General features: G+C 35.2%; 1 protein-coding gene across 2 annotated transcripts in view; it reads left to right on the forward strand.

The window, feature by feature from the left end:
* The window catches only part of HIF1A (hypoxia inducible factor 1 subunit alpha), a 41,541-nt gene that overhangs the window by 12,905 nt on the left and 11,822 nt on the right, over positions 1 to 16,814 (forward strand). The window contains exons 1-6 of one of the 2 annotated variants that reach the window (XM_029238067.1): positions 4,394 to 4,472; positions 6,933 to 7,123; positions 7,619 to 7,764; positions 7,852 to 7,936; positions 11,658 to 11,770; positions 12,701 to 12,903. In XM_029238067.1, coding sequence (XP_029093900.1) covers positions 7,075 to 7,123; positions 7,619 to 7,764; positions 7,852 to 7,936; positions 11,658 to 11,770; positions 12,701 to 12,903 — 596 coding nt within the window. In that variant the 5' untranslated portion in view covers positions 4,394 to 4,472; positions 6,933 to 7,074. Of the gene's footprint in view, positions 1 to 4,393; positions 4,473 to 6,932; positions 7,124 to 7,618; positions 7,765 to 7,851; positions 7,937 to 11,657; positions 11,771 to 12,700; positions 12,904 to 16,814 lie in introns of those variants that run through there. The other variant, XM_029238066.1, reaches the window with a different exon arrangement.

Consider the following 16,814-nt stretch of genomic DNA (forward strand, 5'->3'; position numbering starts at 1 on the left):
TGTAGAGCCTGCTGTTTTTGCATACTACTGTATTGTAACATCTTATATAAGTACAGATTAATTTTTGTAGACTTTGCCTTGTCTCCTAAAATTTTATATTACTTGGTTTTGTGGGAAGATTATTTCTGTGGCTAATGTTCTGTCAGTTAGGGATTGACCCTGGTAACGACTATTGAATAAAGACAAGAAACGAAGACATATTTGTCCTAGAATATAAGCTCCATGGGGGTAGGAACTTGGTCTGTTTTGTTTATTGTACTATGTCCCATGCTGAGAACAGCATCTGTCTCATAGGAGATGACCAAGAAACATTTGTGGAATAAATGAATACATTCTCTAATATGAGTATCCTAAAGGTTCATTTTTAAATTTATTGATTAGAATTCAGAGACATTTTTCTGGAGAAATTAATTATAAATAATAGCTAGCTAACTGTCCTGAAAATTTAATTTGAAATGTCAATTTTTTGTTGATTTGTCCATTAAGAGGGATTTTTAAAAATTAAACATTATCTGAAGTATTCTGGTTTTACAGCAATTACCAGATGGAAAATATAACAACAAATCCTATTTATGATGAGAATACTCCTAATAATAAATCTAAAATACTTGTCTAAGGCTAATCCCCCGTTGGAAAAAAAGCCAATAAGATTAGAAATCAACTTACTGAAAACTTTTGTGTCTTATGATAATAATTACAACACTTTCTAGGAAAAGATTATAGAAAATAAAAGGAATCAACTCTCATGTTTCCAGCTGGACTAGGAAGACATAAATGTGATAAAGGTATTGATTTAATTGGTTAACAACATTAACTATAACTCATGCATTTTCCTGACATAGATTGCAGTGATAAGGGAAGTAATCTTAAAACTTCAGGCTTCTTTTTAGCAGATAGGTATTCTAGTTTCTTAGCTCTGTTCCTAGGCTGTAAATCTCTTCTCTGTCAAGATCACTTAACTCTCCTTGGTGATGGTATCCGTGCTATTCACTGTTACACCGCTTGGTGAATTTTTTTTATTTTTAGCTTTTTTTTTTTTCCATTCTAACATCTAGTATGGTTACTTATATTTGAAAGTGCATATCCAGATAATCGCAGTAAATCCAAATAGTATGCCTTGTTCCCAGTACTGACATCGTTACGCTGTTTAACTATGATTGTAATCTATAGGATCACAGGAATGCTGGTGAATCACAAATTCAGTGATACCAAAAAAGAATGTTGAAGGGGCAGTTAACCTTCCATGGACCGAAGTTAAAGTCAAATAGCAGATTTGGGCCAAATACTTAAAGCCACTTACGCACATGCCTACTAAGAACACAAAATTGAACGAGGCAGTCTCCTGCCTCCAGGAAGATTTAAGGACTGTAGAGGAACATAAATATAGCAAAATAACCAGAGTGGTCCGATCTAGGGGAGAGGAGCAGTTTTTGGAAGACAAAACAGAGACAAAGTGATGATGGAATTGAATCTTGAAAGTTTCTCACATAAATTTACCAAGTTACATATTGAGAAGGATACCCCAGCAGAGACAGTGGAGTGAGTGAGCCATAAATGAATAACATACTATGCTTTTGAGTAACTACAATGTGGCCGAAGAAATGTGGGAAATGATGAGGATGAAGAGATGGGCAGGAAACTAGCTAAAGGAGGGTTTCATCTGAAAATAATTAGACTTTGTCCTGTGTACCTTTGATGGGATTTTAAGCAGGACATAATATCAGAGTTCTTAGTTTGGAAGTATCATTGTGGTAGTGATTTGAGGGCGAAATTGAATGAAAATGACAGTGCAGATTAGTTCAGTCAGTGGTTCCTAAATCTCACTGTGTATCATATACATTTTGGGAGTTTTAAAAAACCCAGATTTGGGGGCCCTACTTCAGATCTACTGAATCAGATTTACAAAGGTAAGGCCCAGAAGTCTGAAATATTGACTGTCCCCAAGTAATTACAATGCAGCTAGATCAGCATTTGGGAATATCGCATTAGGTAACTATTTCAGTAGACTAAGTGGGAGGCTGGCTATGCTCCATGAGGGCTGTTCTGCTTATCACTATATTCCTAGTACTTACACAGTACATGGTACTTGATAAATGCTCAATAAATACTTATTGAATGAATAGTTCTTGAATGAAGATGGTTATTCTGAGGTTCAGGAAGGCCACTTCCCATCTAGTGTTTTGGTCCTCTAAAGAGTTATGATAATTAAATGAGCTAATATATGAAAGCATTATATTTATGTGAAAGCAATACACAGCGCCTAGCACATAGTAAGTGCTCAATAAATGTTAGAAGGGGGAAAATTCTCTTCATCTTTTCTCTCATGGTACTTTGGGTAAATAGGTATCTTGGCAATTGGTTTATGCCTGACCAGAGCTCCTGAAGTAAGTATGCAGATTGGTTTTACTTTGGGGATCTGGATGTTAAGCAAATAAAAAAACACCAACAATACTGAGCTTAAGATGTTCAAATTAGGTACAGAGATGCTCCTCTGCACAAATTAAAAATAAAGTCTAGTGGGAATGTATGAGTTGATTGGATTACTGATTCTCTCCCCTTATTGGCTGGCAGTACCCATTAAAGGGTGCTTTGCCTTGAACAGGTAGTCGGTGGGGCAGAAAGGATTGCCATTGTTAGATGCCTTTCAGTTAGAATTTTGGATTTATAAGCAGACTCCAGGAAGGAGCCTGGCCATGAGTTCCTCTGAATAGCTTAGGGTCAGGTCCTAGGTTCCAAAGCCAATCCCTATACCTCTCTTTTATGTCTTTGGAGATGTAAAGTAGACCAATTTTGAACTTTAATTAATAATGGCCTGGACTTATAAATACTTACCTTGGTTATTAAAATGAGTTTCTGAGAGGCAACATAGTCTAGTGTTAATAGCATGGTTTCTAGAGCCAGACTGCTTAAGTTTGAATATAGGCTTACCATTTATTAACTGTGTAAACTTGGGTAAACTATTTATCCAGGTTCCATTATCTGTAACATGGTGATGATATAATGATTTAAATAAGTTAATAAGGTGAAAAACGTTTAGAATACCACTGTGTACATAGTACGCACCATGTATAGATGTTTAGATTTAAAGCTGCAGGCCAAAATACCAACTAAAGAATGAAAATTTCCTTGGAATTTCCTCTGACCTGAGACATTAAGAAGTACAGGGCAGCTAAAACAATGAGATATACAAATTTCATATCTCAGCTTGGGAAAAATTAAAACAATAAAAAAGACCCATAATATATATTACCACAGAACACATGGGCAAATAAATACACATTCATGGGTTGGCAGAGACAAAAATGGAAACAGATCTTTTGGAAAGGATAACTTAAATGCCACATCCTTTAGATCATGGAATTTCACTTCAGAATGTCTATCTTATAGAAATACACAAGAAGTGCAAAACAACAACAACTTGTACCTTCAAGGCCAGAAAGAATTTTTAAAGCCACAAATAATAGAGCTGAGAGATTTTTTTAAAATTTATACCTTAACTTTATTAGAAATGTCTGTTCATCTGTTAACATTTCGAATGATTATGATCTAACTTCAGTTCTTAAAGTCACCAATATTTACAATTAGGAATGCCAACAGGCTTTTCTTGTGCAATTAGTAGACAACACAGATGAATTAACATATATGCAATTATTCTGTGTTCTTATTAATCTGAAGAATAATAGGCTTTCTCTGTAAAATGGCTATTGCTTATTCATGAACTCTGTACACAAGAAGCTTAATAAGACAGCAGCTCTAAATGTATTTCCTATACAAAATCATATGAAGATATAACTACTAGCTTCTTGTCCAGTACTGTATGCTAAATAATAATGAAATAGTAAGTATGTGAAAACTATAGTACCCCGAAGATTAAGCTATACTGCTAGTTTACTCAAACATTGATTCTAAAATGGTCATGGAAATGGGTAAGCAAACTATTCAAAAGACAGAATTTTTACTGTACTCTTGACTGATTTCTAGTGTGACTATCTTTACTTGATCTGTACTTAATAAAAACAACATAGATGGAATTGATAATTTAGAGAATAACGGTGCCCTTATTTGCATGCTAAAAATCTGCCTGTTCTGGTCTACACAACTTTTATTGTGCCATCTAAATAGTAAGTAAATAAATAGTACAGGATTCATCTTTGTGGGACCTAGATTCCATGCTCTACCAGAAATAATTTGTGGTCAATAGTACTGTAATTCTGTGGGGTATGAACTGATAAAAAGAGCCTTCCTGTGAGTAGACAAGAAGCTGGGCAGTTCAGATGCTAAAACTATTAAGAATTTTGGAAGTTTTAGCTTTAAGCTGAGAAATGTTTTAAGAGCTCCTGTAGTCACATGTGAAGAACATCAGATAAATTTCTTCATTAAATCTTTATTACAGGTCTCCTGATTGCTTTATGTCTAGATTGATTATGAATAGAAGACATACTGACTTTCATCACCTTCTTCATCTAATTTAGGTTTGTCAACTCTTGAGATATCATATTACTTGTTTTATTGAGGCTTACTTTTTTTCCAAAATCCTGGCTCATGCTCAAATTCTTATTCTCACAGTCTTCACTAGCTTAAATATATTATCCTTTACATGTTCTATCCAAGCTCACATTTCTAATGGATTTGTCTTATAAAACTTGGTTGCCATATCTTGGACATTCATTATCTTCAAAGTTCTGAACAATACAACTATTTCTAAAGATATAGAGATAATCCATCAGCATGGTTAGCTTGATCAGATGCCCTTTAAAAGCATATAGCATGTAATATAAGGATTTAAGTTTTTCACCGGGTGTTTCAGTTGGGTAGTAATTTGTTGGTAGCTTAGATTTGGTTGAGTAATTTAAAAGAAAGAGGGCTTAGTAAATCTGATGAAAGTTGCTGATTAAATTCTGATCACCTGGACTAATTGTGGCATTTGAACCAATATTCAGGTTTATCATGAGATCATTGATCATCACTGTTTTTTTGGTGATTTTACTTGAACCAGATAGAAATCTGTTTCCCACTCCACTGCTGCCTCTTACCTGCCAATTCAAAAGGGAAAAGAAGTGAGAGAAACAGTATCTGAGATGCTAGGGCCAATGGGGACACACTAGATGTCTCCCCCACCCCCAGGAACTTCAGTACATGTATAAGATAGGTTTTTTAAACTTTTATTATTGTACATTTTAAAGTTCAAATTTAATACATTTACTTAAAATCAAGGAGAACAATGAAGTTCTAATGCAAATAAAAAATGAAGTTGTAGACTGAGGACACTTGGATTTTCATGTTAGGCTTATAGCATCGAATATATTTTTGTGTTTTTAAAAAATTCTACAGCATTGAGAAAATCCTGATTCATATAGGTCAGTAGTTATAAGTAGTAATAATTTTTAATAGCTCACCTTCAATCTCAAGATACTCAAGTTAAATTGATCTAGTTGCTTGAATTGAAATTTTTGTATCAAAGTTCACTAATAATAGCAAATGTTCACATTCCTTATTAAAGTATAAAAGTCAGATGAGCACACAAACGTGAGCAAGTGCTAAAATTATATCATCACTATTGTCACAACACTGCTGCTGGAATTTCACTTTGTAATTATACAGCATAACAGAAGCATACTCTGAGAATGAAGAGCCTTGCTTGTTTTTGAGAATGTTACTTCTATGGTTGAACTTCATAACTTTGTAGATCATTGGAGGGAGGAGAGATTTAAGGTGGAGACAATCATGTACTTAATTCACAGAATATAAGGAAGATTAAGTGAAATAATGCTGGCAGGGTTCTTAGCACAGTGCTAAGTGCTCAATAAATGGTAATGGCTATTTTCAACATTTAATAAGTAATTGATTTAATTGGATGAGGTTGAGGGTCATAGGAGAGCAGCTGAGTATTTGAGGTAGAAGCAGCATTCTCCATTAAGAAGATAAAGCCTTGTGGAAGAGCAGAGACTTAAGTAAAAGTTTAAAAAAACCACCTGTGTTGAAATCCTGTCTCCTACAGCATGGCTATTTTTAACCTACTGAATCCCAGTTTCCTCATCCGTAAAATAGGGATAATATTTAACCTGTTTACAGGTTGTTATGAGAGAACTAGTACAGGATAGTGTTTGACACATAGTAGGTTTTAATAAACAATAGCTATTAAAGAAGAAGCTAAGGATAGAACCAGGTTAGCCTTGTTTACCTTCAGCTGGGTCAGGAGGAATAGGTAGTGCTACACAGTGAAGCAAAGGAAGATGGCTCTGCTTGGATGACTTATGAAAATCTTTCTGACTGATTATATTCTTGGAAGAGTTCCCTAAAGATGTATGATTATATTGACACCCTTATTAGGTTTTCTTAAACTGTTCTCTCAAATTCTTAGTATTATGCCACATCATTTTTTTCTTCCAGACGCCTGCATTTATTTGGTACCTTTTGTGCCAGTAATACTGAATAGATAAGGGGTTGCTAAAGGAGTAAGCAAGCTGAAAACGGTAGCTGATTATAGATGCTGATATAAATCCCTGTAGCTCATAGTCAGTATTGCTCATGTGGTAGCATAGAGGGAAAAAAGTCTCTAAGTTGAGACTACTTTTGAATGGCTATGAAAGTGCAGCCTTAGATATACAGGCTACTTTTAAGATTTTGGCCAAATCAGAAACATCCTCTCCAATTTGATGTGCCAGGGAGGAAACACTTGCTTTGGACAGGTGTGAAGCTTCACCTCAGACTTCTTGTGAGAGTTCCTTTTGTCTGCAGTAATCCAACAATTTGTGTAGCTGTCTTTAAAAAAATACATTTATGTAGTAGGATACATCTCTATATAATTTAACTACTTGGCATCTTCTTATCCTTTCATGGTAAGCAGAAAAACGTAAAATGAGTTTTATTCAAGCAAACTCAAACTAACGTATTGTCTTTTTTCTCTCCTCCTCCTCTCTTTTGTTAAATAGGATAAGTTCTGAACGTCGAAAAGAGAAGTCTAGAGATGCAGCCAGATCTCGACGAAGTAAAGAGTCTGAAGTTTTTTATGAGCTTGCTCATCAGTTGCCACTTCCCCATAATGTGAGCTCACATCTTGATAAGGCTTCTGTTATGAGGCTTACCATCAGCTATTTGCGTGTGAGGAAACTTCTGGATGCTGGTGAGTTGTTTTACAAGGACATGATAGGTCTAAAAATTAGAAATCAGAAGTAATTGGAAATTACTTTTAGAAGGTGGTCATACTCTCACTTCTTTTGTAACATGATATCCTTTTTATTACCTGCCTTTAAAGCTTCATTCAGGAATTTTAAGGTATTGGCCTCCCTCCCCCTCTTTTTCTCTTGCTGCACTTACCTACCTACCTACCTGTATCTAATGACATGACCCGTCTCTTTTCAGTGGTTTGCCTTGCTTCATTAGTTTAAATAATCATTAAAAGCCCCTGGAAAATCTAATTTTAGTCTTCCTGTCCTCTGGCCTTGACTGTGTTTTGTGTTAAAAGAATGACAGGAGAAAAAATTTAAATATATAGAAAAAATATATGCTGCATGTATTAAATAAAGTATCTGGGGAAAACTTTATAAAAACATCTGAGTATTACTATCATTTAAGTATAACTTTTTAACTAATTTTTTTCTTCTTGTGCTTTTTTTAGGTGATTTGGATATTGAAGATGAAATGAAGGCACAGATGAATTGCTTTTATTTGAAAGCCTTGGACGGTTTTGTTATGGTTCTCACAGATGATGGTGACATGATTTACATTTCGGATAATGTGAACAAATACATGGGGTTAACTCAGGTAAAATACCCACATATTAAGAGCCCTTCTGTATGTGTTTATGATTTTATGTTATAGGTCTAATTTTTTTTTTTAATGTTTTTACAGTTTGAACTAACCGGACACAGTGTGTTTGATTTTACTCATCCGTGTGACCATGAGGAAATGAGAGAAATGCTTACACACAGAAATGGTGAGAAGAAAAGTTTATTGTTTGATTTATTGTGACAGGTGGTTTTACCTAATTGGATACTGTCACTAATTTAAAAATTTTGCTGTTGTAACCTAAGGCCAAACCTCATTTCATGCTTAATAAAATGTTACTCTATTCTTCGTTAAGTCCATGTTATTCTATTTTTTAGGAATTTCATAAAAATACCTAAATTTTTTAAAAAGCCCACCTAATCCATAAATAATTATACAAATATAAGAATTGATAAAATGGAAAAATAAATAAAAATCAGGACCAAGGAAGTTAATTTAGAATGTAACTTTAAGGCAAGGGGAAGTCATAATACAAATAATAGGATTTTAGACAGTTATTAAAGTTGAGGTGCCAGTTTGGGCTCAAGCTTCTAAATGCCCAAGAAAAAGAAAAAGTTTCCCCAATTTTAAAGAGCATAACTGCTGTCTGACCCCTCAGGTTGCTCACAATAATTTGAGACTATGCAGTTCAGTTAGAAAGTATTACATTATGGATGCCTCCACATTAGCAGTAACAAAAAAGACCTGCTCGGACCTTTAACTCAGGAATGAATTGTTAAAAATAATCAAATCTTCCAAGATTTGGGAGAAAAGTACCTTGTGAATTACAAAAACTGAATTAAAGTCTTTTCACACCTGTGCCTTCTTAAACAGAGTATATAGATCATAATTTGATCTTTCTTTCATGACTCAAAAGTTACCACACTGAAAATTTGTCATTTTGCTCTGTGGTTGTTCTTTGCAGCTCTCCCACTTAAGTGTAAGTTTGTTTGCTTCTACATTAAACAACCTCATTTATATTTCTTTGTTAATAATTTTTTATGGTTTTCTGTTTAATCTCACCTCATTTATACTAATAGTTAACCTTTATTGAGAGATTACTCTGTGCCAGGACACTGTTTTCTGAATTTTATGTGCTTTAACTCCTTTAAAAACCCTGTGAGGTTAACTATTTCTATTTCACTGAGGAAACTGAGTTACAGAGTTATTGAATAACTGGCTGAAGATTACTTGGTTAGTAAACAGCAGAATAAGGGTTAAACTAAGGTAGACTGGCTCAAGTCCACACTCCTTAGTACTTTAGAGCTCTTTTCATGTTCACCAACTCTCACTACATTCTACTGCCATTTCTCACCTTGGAGCCCTCTTCTGTTATTTAATTTCATGCCGTGTTCTTACTGTGAACTTGGAAAGCAAATGAATACTTTTTAGAATTCTGTGTAAAGGAGGAGTAAATATACTCCAAGCAAGGACCTAAGTGGGCCGTTGATGAGTTTAATATAGTGTTTACACTTTGAGGTTTGTATTGGCAGCTCAGAGCTTCCCTTGGGCTAGACTATAAATGCATGGATATATGGAAGTCTTGTTTTGATTTGGTAATGATGCTAATGCATTATTCTAAATCAGATATAGTCTACTTATAGCTTAAATGTATGCTTTTAACCAAATGTTTTTTTAAAGCACATGAACGTTCAAAGCACATGTGCTCTCTTATAATAAATTTGTGATTTAATTATGACCATTAAAAAAAATCATTCCTAATGTTAATGAATTTTTGATATCTTGTTGGGAAAGAAAAATGCAGATTTTCACTTTTAGCAAAGTGGGGCTGCTGCAATGCATCACATTTTGATGATACACTAGGAGCCTGTGGTATTGTTTATACAGCATAGTCCTATTTCATTTAAATTCTAAAAATAAGATTTAGAGTTCATTAAATTATTATAAAATATTTATTTTTATAGGGCTAAAAACTTAGTTGTTTAAAAACTTTTTTTCATTAGGAAAATGCTAGTACTTTTCACTTACCATAGTTTTTAAATTTATTAATATCTTTATGTCCCAGTTCAAAGGCTTTGGGTTCCCAAAGGTCAGTCCAATTCAAGTTTAGATTTTGAAGGACTGAAAATACCCCAAAGAATTTACATGTGGATCTCTGCTGCTACCACAACGCCCACCCACCCCCCCCACACACATCCCTAATACCATCACCAAGACCATTATGGTTCTTGTGTCTTTTTAAAATCCACTTTCAAATGCTTCTAGGGAGGGCAAATTCAGTCCTATTTAAGTAAACCCAAATAACTTGTATCAGCACCAAGACTGCCCCAACTTGCCTATATTCTATAATTGTGAGTATGAACTAGAACTCTTCTTTCTCAAGAGTCCAGTATTTCTAGCTAAGCAGCCTAAATTTAAACGTATTATCTTGTTTCTTTTCCACATGTTACTTTTCTTTCAATATACTAGCCTTAAAATCTCCAGGTCTTTTTTAAAAAGTTCTCTTCTCCCTTATTTCCATTAATCTTTGAGTTTTTATGGATTCTACCTCTTCATTTGTCTTTTGTTGCCCTTCTTTTCACTTCTACTGCCTGCTGCTCAGCCCCTCATTACCATCATTGTATTCTAATTCTAACACATCATATATATTGCTGGTAGATTAATGTTCCTTAAGTTCCTATTGTGCTTCCCAACTCAAATTTTTTAGAAGCTGTATTTTGTATATGTAAGGCTGAACTCCTCATTGTGGCATCCATAGCCCTCTATAGTTATAGCCCTAACCATCCCTTCTAAGTTTGTCTCATTACTCCTCTGCATGTACTTTATATTATAGTCAAACTGGACTATGCACTGTTCCCCAAATATGTGCTGTTTTTTCTCACCTCTCTGTTTTTCGTTCTGTTCCTTCTGCCTGGAATACTCTTCTTATTCATCTCTACTTACTGAAATTCTAATGTCTATTTTTCTAAGAAGGACTTTTTGGCTTCCCCTTGACTAGGTTTCCCCTTGACTAGAAGTTATCTTTTAATCTCTCTCTGTACTCCTTTAAAGAGTTCTTGTAAGCCTTGGGCGCTTACTCTACATCATATTGTTGTCATTGGCCTCACTACGTATACTCAATTTTTAACTTCTTCAGGACAGGCATTGTGTCTTGTTCATCTTTATATTGCCTGAAGTATCTAGTTCAGATCCTGAATAATGAATATTTTTGTATTTGTTGTGAATCCGACTGATCAAGGAAGAGGAGAAATCAAGTTGCTGTTTGTTTAGTCACCTGAGTCTAATCTCATTTTTTTAGTTATCTGAGGCTTGGAATGGGAGTAAATAGACTTGAGTTTATTTGAATCTAACTTTGCTTTGAAAAGTCATTCAACATGTTTTTTTTTTTTCCTAGTAACAAAGTAGAGATAATTTCCTGCTTGCTTTACAGGAAGATTTAAGAAAAATCAGATATATAAAAATGTTACTTGCTATTGAAAAGAAATTTTCTGTTTTAAAAGTTCTATAAATATACAGAATATTTATTATAAATTGAGCTAGCACATCTAGTAAAAGTTTGGAGGAGTTTGCTGAAGTTCTTTTTTTGGGCGTGCTTTGTACACTGATAACACAGTTACAGGGCAAATTCATACAGTGTTTATATTTCTTTGTAATTTGACCAACCTTACTGGCTTGAATGTGAAATGATTAGGTGCTATCCCAAATATGGATTCTCATCCCACCAACTCAGGGAATCACTACTACTGTGAACCCATTACTTACTAGAAGTGTGTTAAATCCCTTGGGTATGTTAAAATGCGCAAAGCAGTTGTGCTCGTGTTGACACTTTTCATTGAATAGCACCTAGGTGCTGGGGACTATGCTATTCTTACTGTAATAAATTTGTGTGCTTAATTATGTTTTTTAAGTTTATTTCATGTTTTCATTAGGCCTTGTGAAAAAGGGTAAAGAGCAAAATACACAGCGGAGCTTTTTTCTCAGAATGAAGTGTACCCTAACTAGCCGGGGAAGAACTATGAACATAAAGTCTGCAACATGGAAAGTAAGTAAAAATGATCTGTGAATGCACTTGATTTATAGATAAATTAATACATCTTGACATTTCTAATATTAAGACAGCATTAGAGGAGTTCCCTGATGGCGCTGTGGTTAAGAATCCGCCTGCCAATGCAGGGGACACGGGTTCGAGCCCTGGTCCGGGAAGATCCCACGTGCCGCGGAGTAACTAAGCCCGTGTGCCACAACTACTGAGCCTGTGCTCTAGAGCCTGCGAGCTGCAACTGCTGAGCCCATGTGCCACAACTGCTGAAGCCCGCATGCCTAGAGCCCGTGCTCCACAACAAGAGAAGCCACCACAACGAGAAGCCCACGCACCGCAACAAAGAGTAGCCCCCACTCGCCACAACTAGAGAAAGCCCGTGCGCAGCAACAAAGACTCAGTGCAGCCAAAAATAAATAAATAAATAAAATTAAGATAGCACTAGAACTATGAGGGAAAAACTTACTGTTCCTTGGCATTTATAGATTTAACATCCAAACAGTGTAGTAGTTCACCAGTTTGAGGCATGGACTTATGTGCATTGTGATGCTACTGGCTTTGCCAACCACCCAGTGTTTGAATCTTGATAGAGATTAATTTTCTATTCATTGTTGTATCATTTCTTTGCTCAGTGTTGAAACACAGTCATCAGATCAAGAAATAACCATCAAACAGTGACCAGATGAGTGAAAAATCAGCTCAGATTTGTATGAAGGCAAATTTTTTTAAAGAGTAATCTTATGGTGCCTGAGGAGTAGGTCATGGGTGGTGTTGTAGGGAAAACATTTATTGATTTTCAAAAATGTAGTAATCTACTAATGACAGTAAATTTTATCAAAGCTTACTTGCCATGTCAGACTCAACTGTCTCTGCATTTTGTTTTTTACTAGCATAAATTTTTTTAAAAACTGCTTTGTTTTTCTTTATACATAGGTACTTCACTGCACAGGCCATATTCATGTATATGATACCAATAGTAACCAATCTCAATGTGGGTATAAGAAACCACCTATGACATGCTTGGTGCTGATTTGTGAACCCATTCCTCATCCGTCAAATATTGAAATTCCTTTAGACAGCAAGACTTTTCTCAGTCGTCACAGTCTGGATATGAAGTTTTCTTATTGTGATGAAAGGTAAATGAAATATAAAATATAACTTGAAATTTTTAATTAGTCCACAGAACTTTTTTTAACTATTAACTGTAATAAAGACTATGTATGCTTTCTTCCACTTAAGTTGAATACAACCATACATCCTAGAATTTAGTAAAATTAACTTTATAGATTAATTCAGCCACATTTATTGCACATTTACTATGTATCATACATACTTACTCTAGCAGGTGCTATCCAGAGATTATTAGGATGAGGTCTTTTTCCTTTAGGGGTTCTAATTTATTTAAAGAAAAAATAAATATATTTCAGAGATATACAGTGCATAGGAAGGATTACTCCTGTTTGTGGATTAGAAAGGAAAGTCTTTGGTCATCTCCTCATCCTACATATTTTTCCTGAGCAGCTCCATCCTTGCCCATGGTTTCTATTGCTGTTTCTCAAATTTCTACTCATAACTATTTCCATTTAATTGCCAATTTGATATTTTTAGCTGGATATTCTTCTGTATTATAGATTAAATATTTCTGTACTTGACTGAAACACTCCTACCCCTAAACAACAACTTCAGAAACAGCTTTTCCTCTTTTAATGCCTATCACGATTAATATACCACTGTAGACACATGACTCCAGCAAACATTGGGAAGTCGTTCTTAACTTTTCTTTTGCTTTCATTATCTACACTCAGTTGGTTCCTAAATCTTAATAGATTTACTATGTACATATACCTCCTGATCCATTCCTTCCTTCCACTCTTGCTTTCCTGCCATTGAGTTCTTCAGCTTATTATTACCTTTGGCTTGAACTGTTGCCATAGTCTCCTAACTGCATCTCTGCCAACAGATTTGTGCCCTTTTAATCTCATCCAGGTTTCCAAGAAGTGGACTTCCTCATGTGAAAATCATATCATGTCATGTGAAAATGCCTCAGTTGCTTCCCTTCATCTTCACACACAAAAAAACTTTTGTTTATAAAAAATATTATAAGAGCAGGAGATTTTTATCAAAGGAAGACATACATTTTGAAAAGCTGAAAGAAAAACAGACCTATGCAATAAATCTAAACTTCTTAGCATGGCAAGCAAAGATATTTATGATCTGGCCCCTGCTGACTTCTCCAAATTAATCAGGAGAAGGGAAAGACCCCTTCTGATGCGGCGGCCCCCAACACGCTACAGCCAGAGAACTCCACATGCACTATTGTCTTAGTGCAATGATGGTTTCCTCAACTCCAAACACGTACTTAGCTTCCAAGAGCCACCTACTGCATCTACTTGTAGAGCTTTCCTTGTTTCTTTAAAAAACTACCGTTCCTTATACATATTCTGTCATAACCTTTTTTCAGCTTTTGTAATTATTTGCTTGGTTGTCCCATTTTTTACTATAAGACTGTGTAACACAGTGGCTGAAGGCATAGGTTCTGTACCCAGACTACTAAATTCTGACTTTGCTGCCTATATCCAGATGATCTTAGACACATTACTACTTTTCTTTGAGCATCAGTTTGTTTAGAGTATAATACATGTATCTGTATTACCTTCAACTTGAACATTATGTGAGAAAACCGATTTGAAGCCCTTAGCTCTAACATGAAGTGGATAAGAAGCCCCAGCCCTATTGGACAAGAAAATGTGACAGAGCACTGGCTTTGGAATCACATAATTCTTGATTCAGTCCTGGCTTGCAGTCCTGGCACTTAATAGTGTGGCCTGGGTGTTACAACTTAACTGTTCTAAATCTCATGTTCCTTATCTGTTAAATAAGGGTCACGCTTCAAAAGGCTGTTGTAAGGAGTTTGTTGAGTGCCTAGTACGCATAGTGACCGCTTCACCACTGGGGTTAGCTTTAAGAAGAATGAAGACAGAAGAGCTAAGAAGTATTTTATGGTGTTTACTGCCTGTATTTATGTCAATGTATGATAGAACAGAGATGGCCCATCTTTTTTTAGGAATTATTTTTTATTTTTTGAACTCAGTATGAAGTATAGGGGTGGGCTGGGGAGAAAGAAAAGTGATGGAGCTACAATGAGAAAACAAGAAAGGGAGTGACATTCCCCTTCTGGTTATATTAGAAAATAAGCAAAATGGTCGTGGAAGAGGGGTAAAGGCAGCCTGCTTAGAGACCAACCAAGTAAGGTTTTGAGTCTGACCAGGAGATTGTTGTTTTCTGGTTAGAGCTCTTTTTAGGAACTTCTCACAGTTATAACCCCTAAGAACCAAGATATAGAAAAAATTTTACTCAATTTTGAGAAAATCTAACATATCAAACTTCTTATATCCAAAATGTCCCACAAATGGCTATTATTTATTATACTAATTTCCACTTATAATCATTCAAACATTTGAGCATCTACTATGTTTGTGGCACGACAACTGGCACTAAAGTAGAAATGAAGTTTAATTCCCACCCCATGATACTTAGAATGAATGAATCCTGTACTGCACAGTTGCTTTAGATTACAGGTTTCCTAGTCCATTAAAAACACTTTTTGATTAAACTTTCTGGATCACTCCTCCCCTTTTTGGTACAAAAAGCTATGTAATTCTCTAACGTTAAATTATCTTGACCTTTCTCCCTCAAATATGAATACAGTTGACCTAGGAAAATAATGCTGTTTATATTTTGATGTTTATATTTTAGTGATAGACATACCTCAGCTCAGATTGAGAAGCACTGATTGACATCTGATTAAATCAGAGCTCCTTAACGTGATACACAAAAGCTCTCATTAATCTGATCCTCCTGCCTACTTCTCCAGCCTCACCTCCCCACTTTCCCCTGCTAACCACGTCAGAGTCTTTGTTGCCTGTACAGTGTTGACCATTTTCTCATCTCCGGCTTTGCTTGTAGTGTACCTTCTTTCCGAAATGGTTTTGCTCTCTCTTTGACTCTCTTTTATACTCAACTCGTAAGTCTCCTATAAGAAGCTGTCCCTCACCGCCACCATTCCTTATCATGGATAGGGCTGGTTCCTCTGATTCCTGCACGATTCCCATCACTGCACTTGCCACATAATTTCATAAGTACTGTGGTAAGTGCACCAGAAAATTCACCATACTTTGCCTTTGCATTTTCACATCTAGAACAACGCCAGGCACATATGGGAATATAAAGGTTTAAATAATGAAAAAAATTTAATTCCATGAGAGTTTTATTCAAACATATAACCTATATGAGACCAATTAAAATCATTTTTAAAGCATAATTTAAAGAAATAGGATTTTTGGGTTTTTGTAACAGTAGTTTCCTTTGTAATGCTGCCACCTAGTGTAGATGTGTTTAGAGATATCCCTTAGTAAAGAATTCTGGATTTTGGCTTAGTTTTGTTTAGTTTCTGTTTTTTTCAGCTATTTATCTGTTTATTTATTTTGGAATAAACTATGGCAGATCTTGCCTTAAGGTATGACAACACAAACAGTATTACTTTTATACATTTTTTAGGAGAAGGATATCTCCCCTGTGTGTTTTCTGGAGTTAGCTGGTTTTTTGGATACAGTACATTATATAACTTTTGCTTGTGCCTCAGTTAGAAAGTCCTTTGAATCCTAAAGTCTGAGAAATCAAAGAACTTAACTCATGTTTTGCTCCCTGAAAAGGAGAGAATATTTCTGTTTAGCATGGTGCTAAGAAGACAGCTTTCTCTTTCTCATGAAGTGGGCTCCATTTCAGACTGTGGTTAGAGAAAGTCATAAGATCTAGTCTGTGTTCTAAAGGAACTGCCAGGGAACCAGAATGGGTAAATGGATTATTTTCCAGTTCATTTTCACTTTGATATCACAGTTTCATCTGAAATGAATTCCTATAATTTTATGTAATTTCAAAAACTAAGTACAAGAGTATCTCCCCAAACCAACAAAATATGAATTTATTTAGTTCCTACATTAAAATTTTGTAGTAGATATTGATCCCCCAAAGTGTGAAGCCTTGCCTA

This window comes from Monodon monoceros, unplaced genomic scaffold (assembly GCF_005190385.1).
Source record: "Monodon monoceros isolate NGI ecotype Baffin Bay Population unplaced genomic scaffold, NGI_Narwhal_1 Super_Scaffold_21, whole genome shotgun sequence".
In the NCBI taxonomy this organism is placed as follows: domain Eukaryota; kingdom Metazoa; phylum Chordata; class Mammalia; order Artiodactyla; family Monodontidae; genus Monodon; species Monodon monoceros.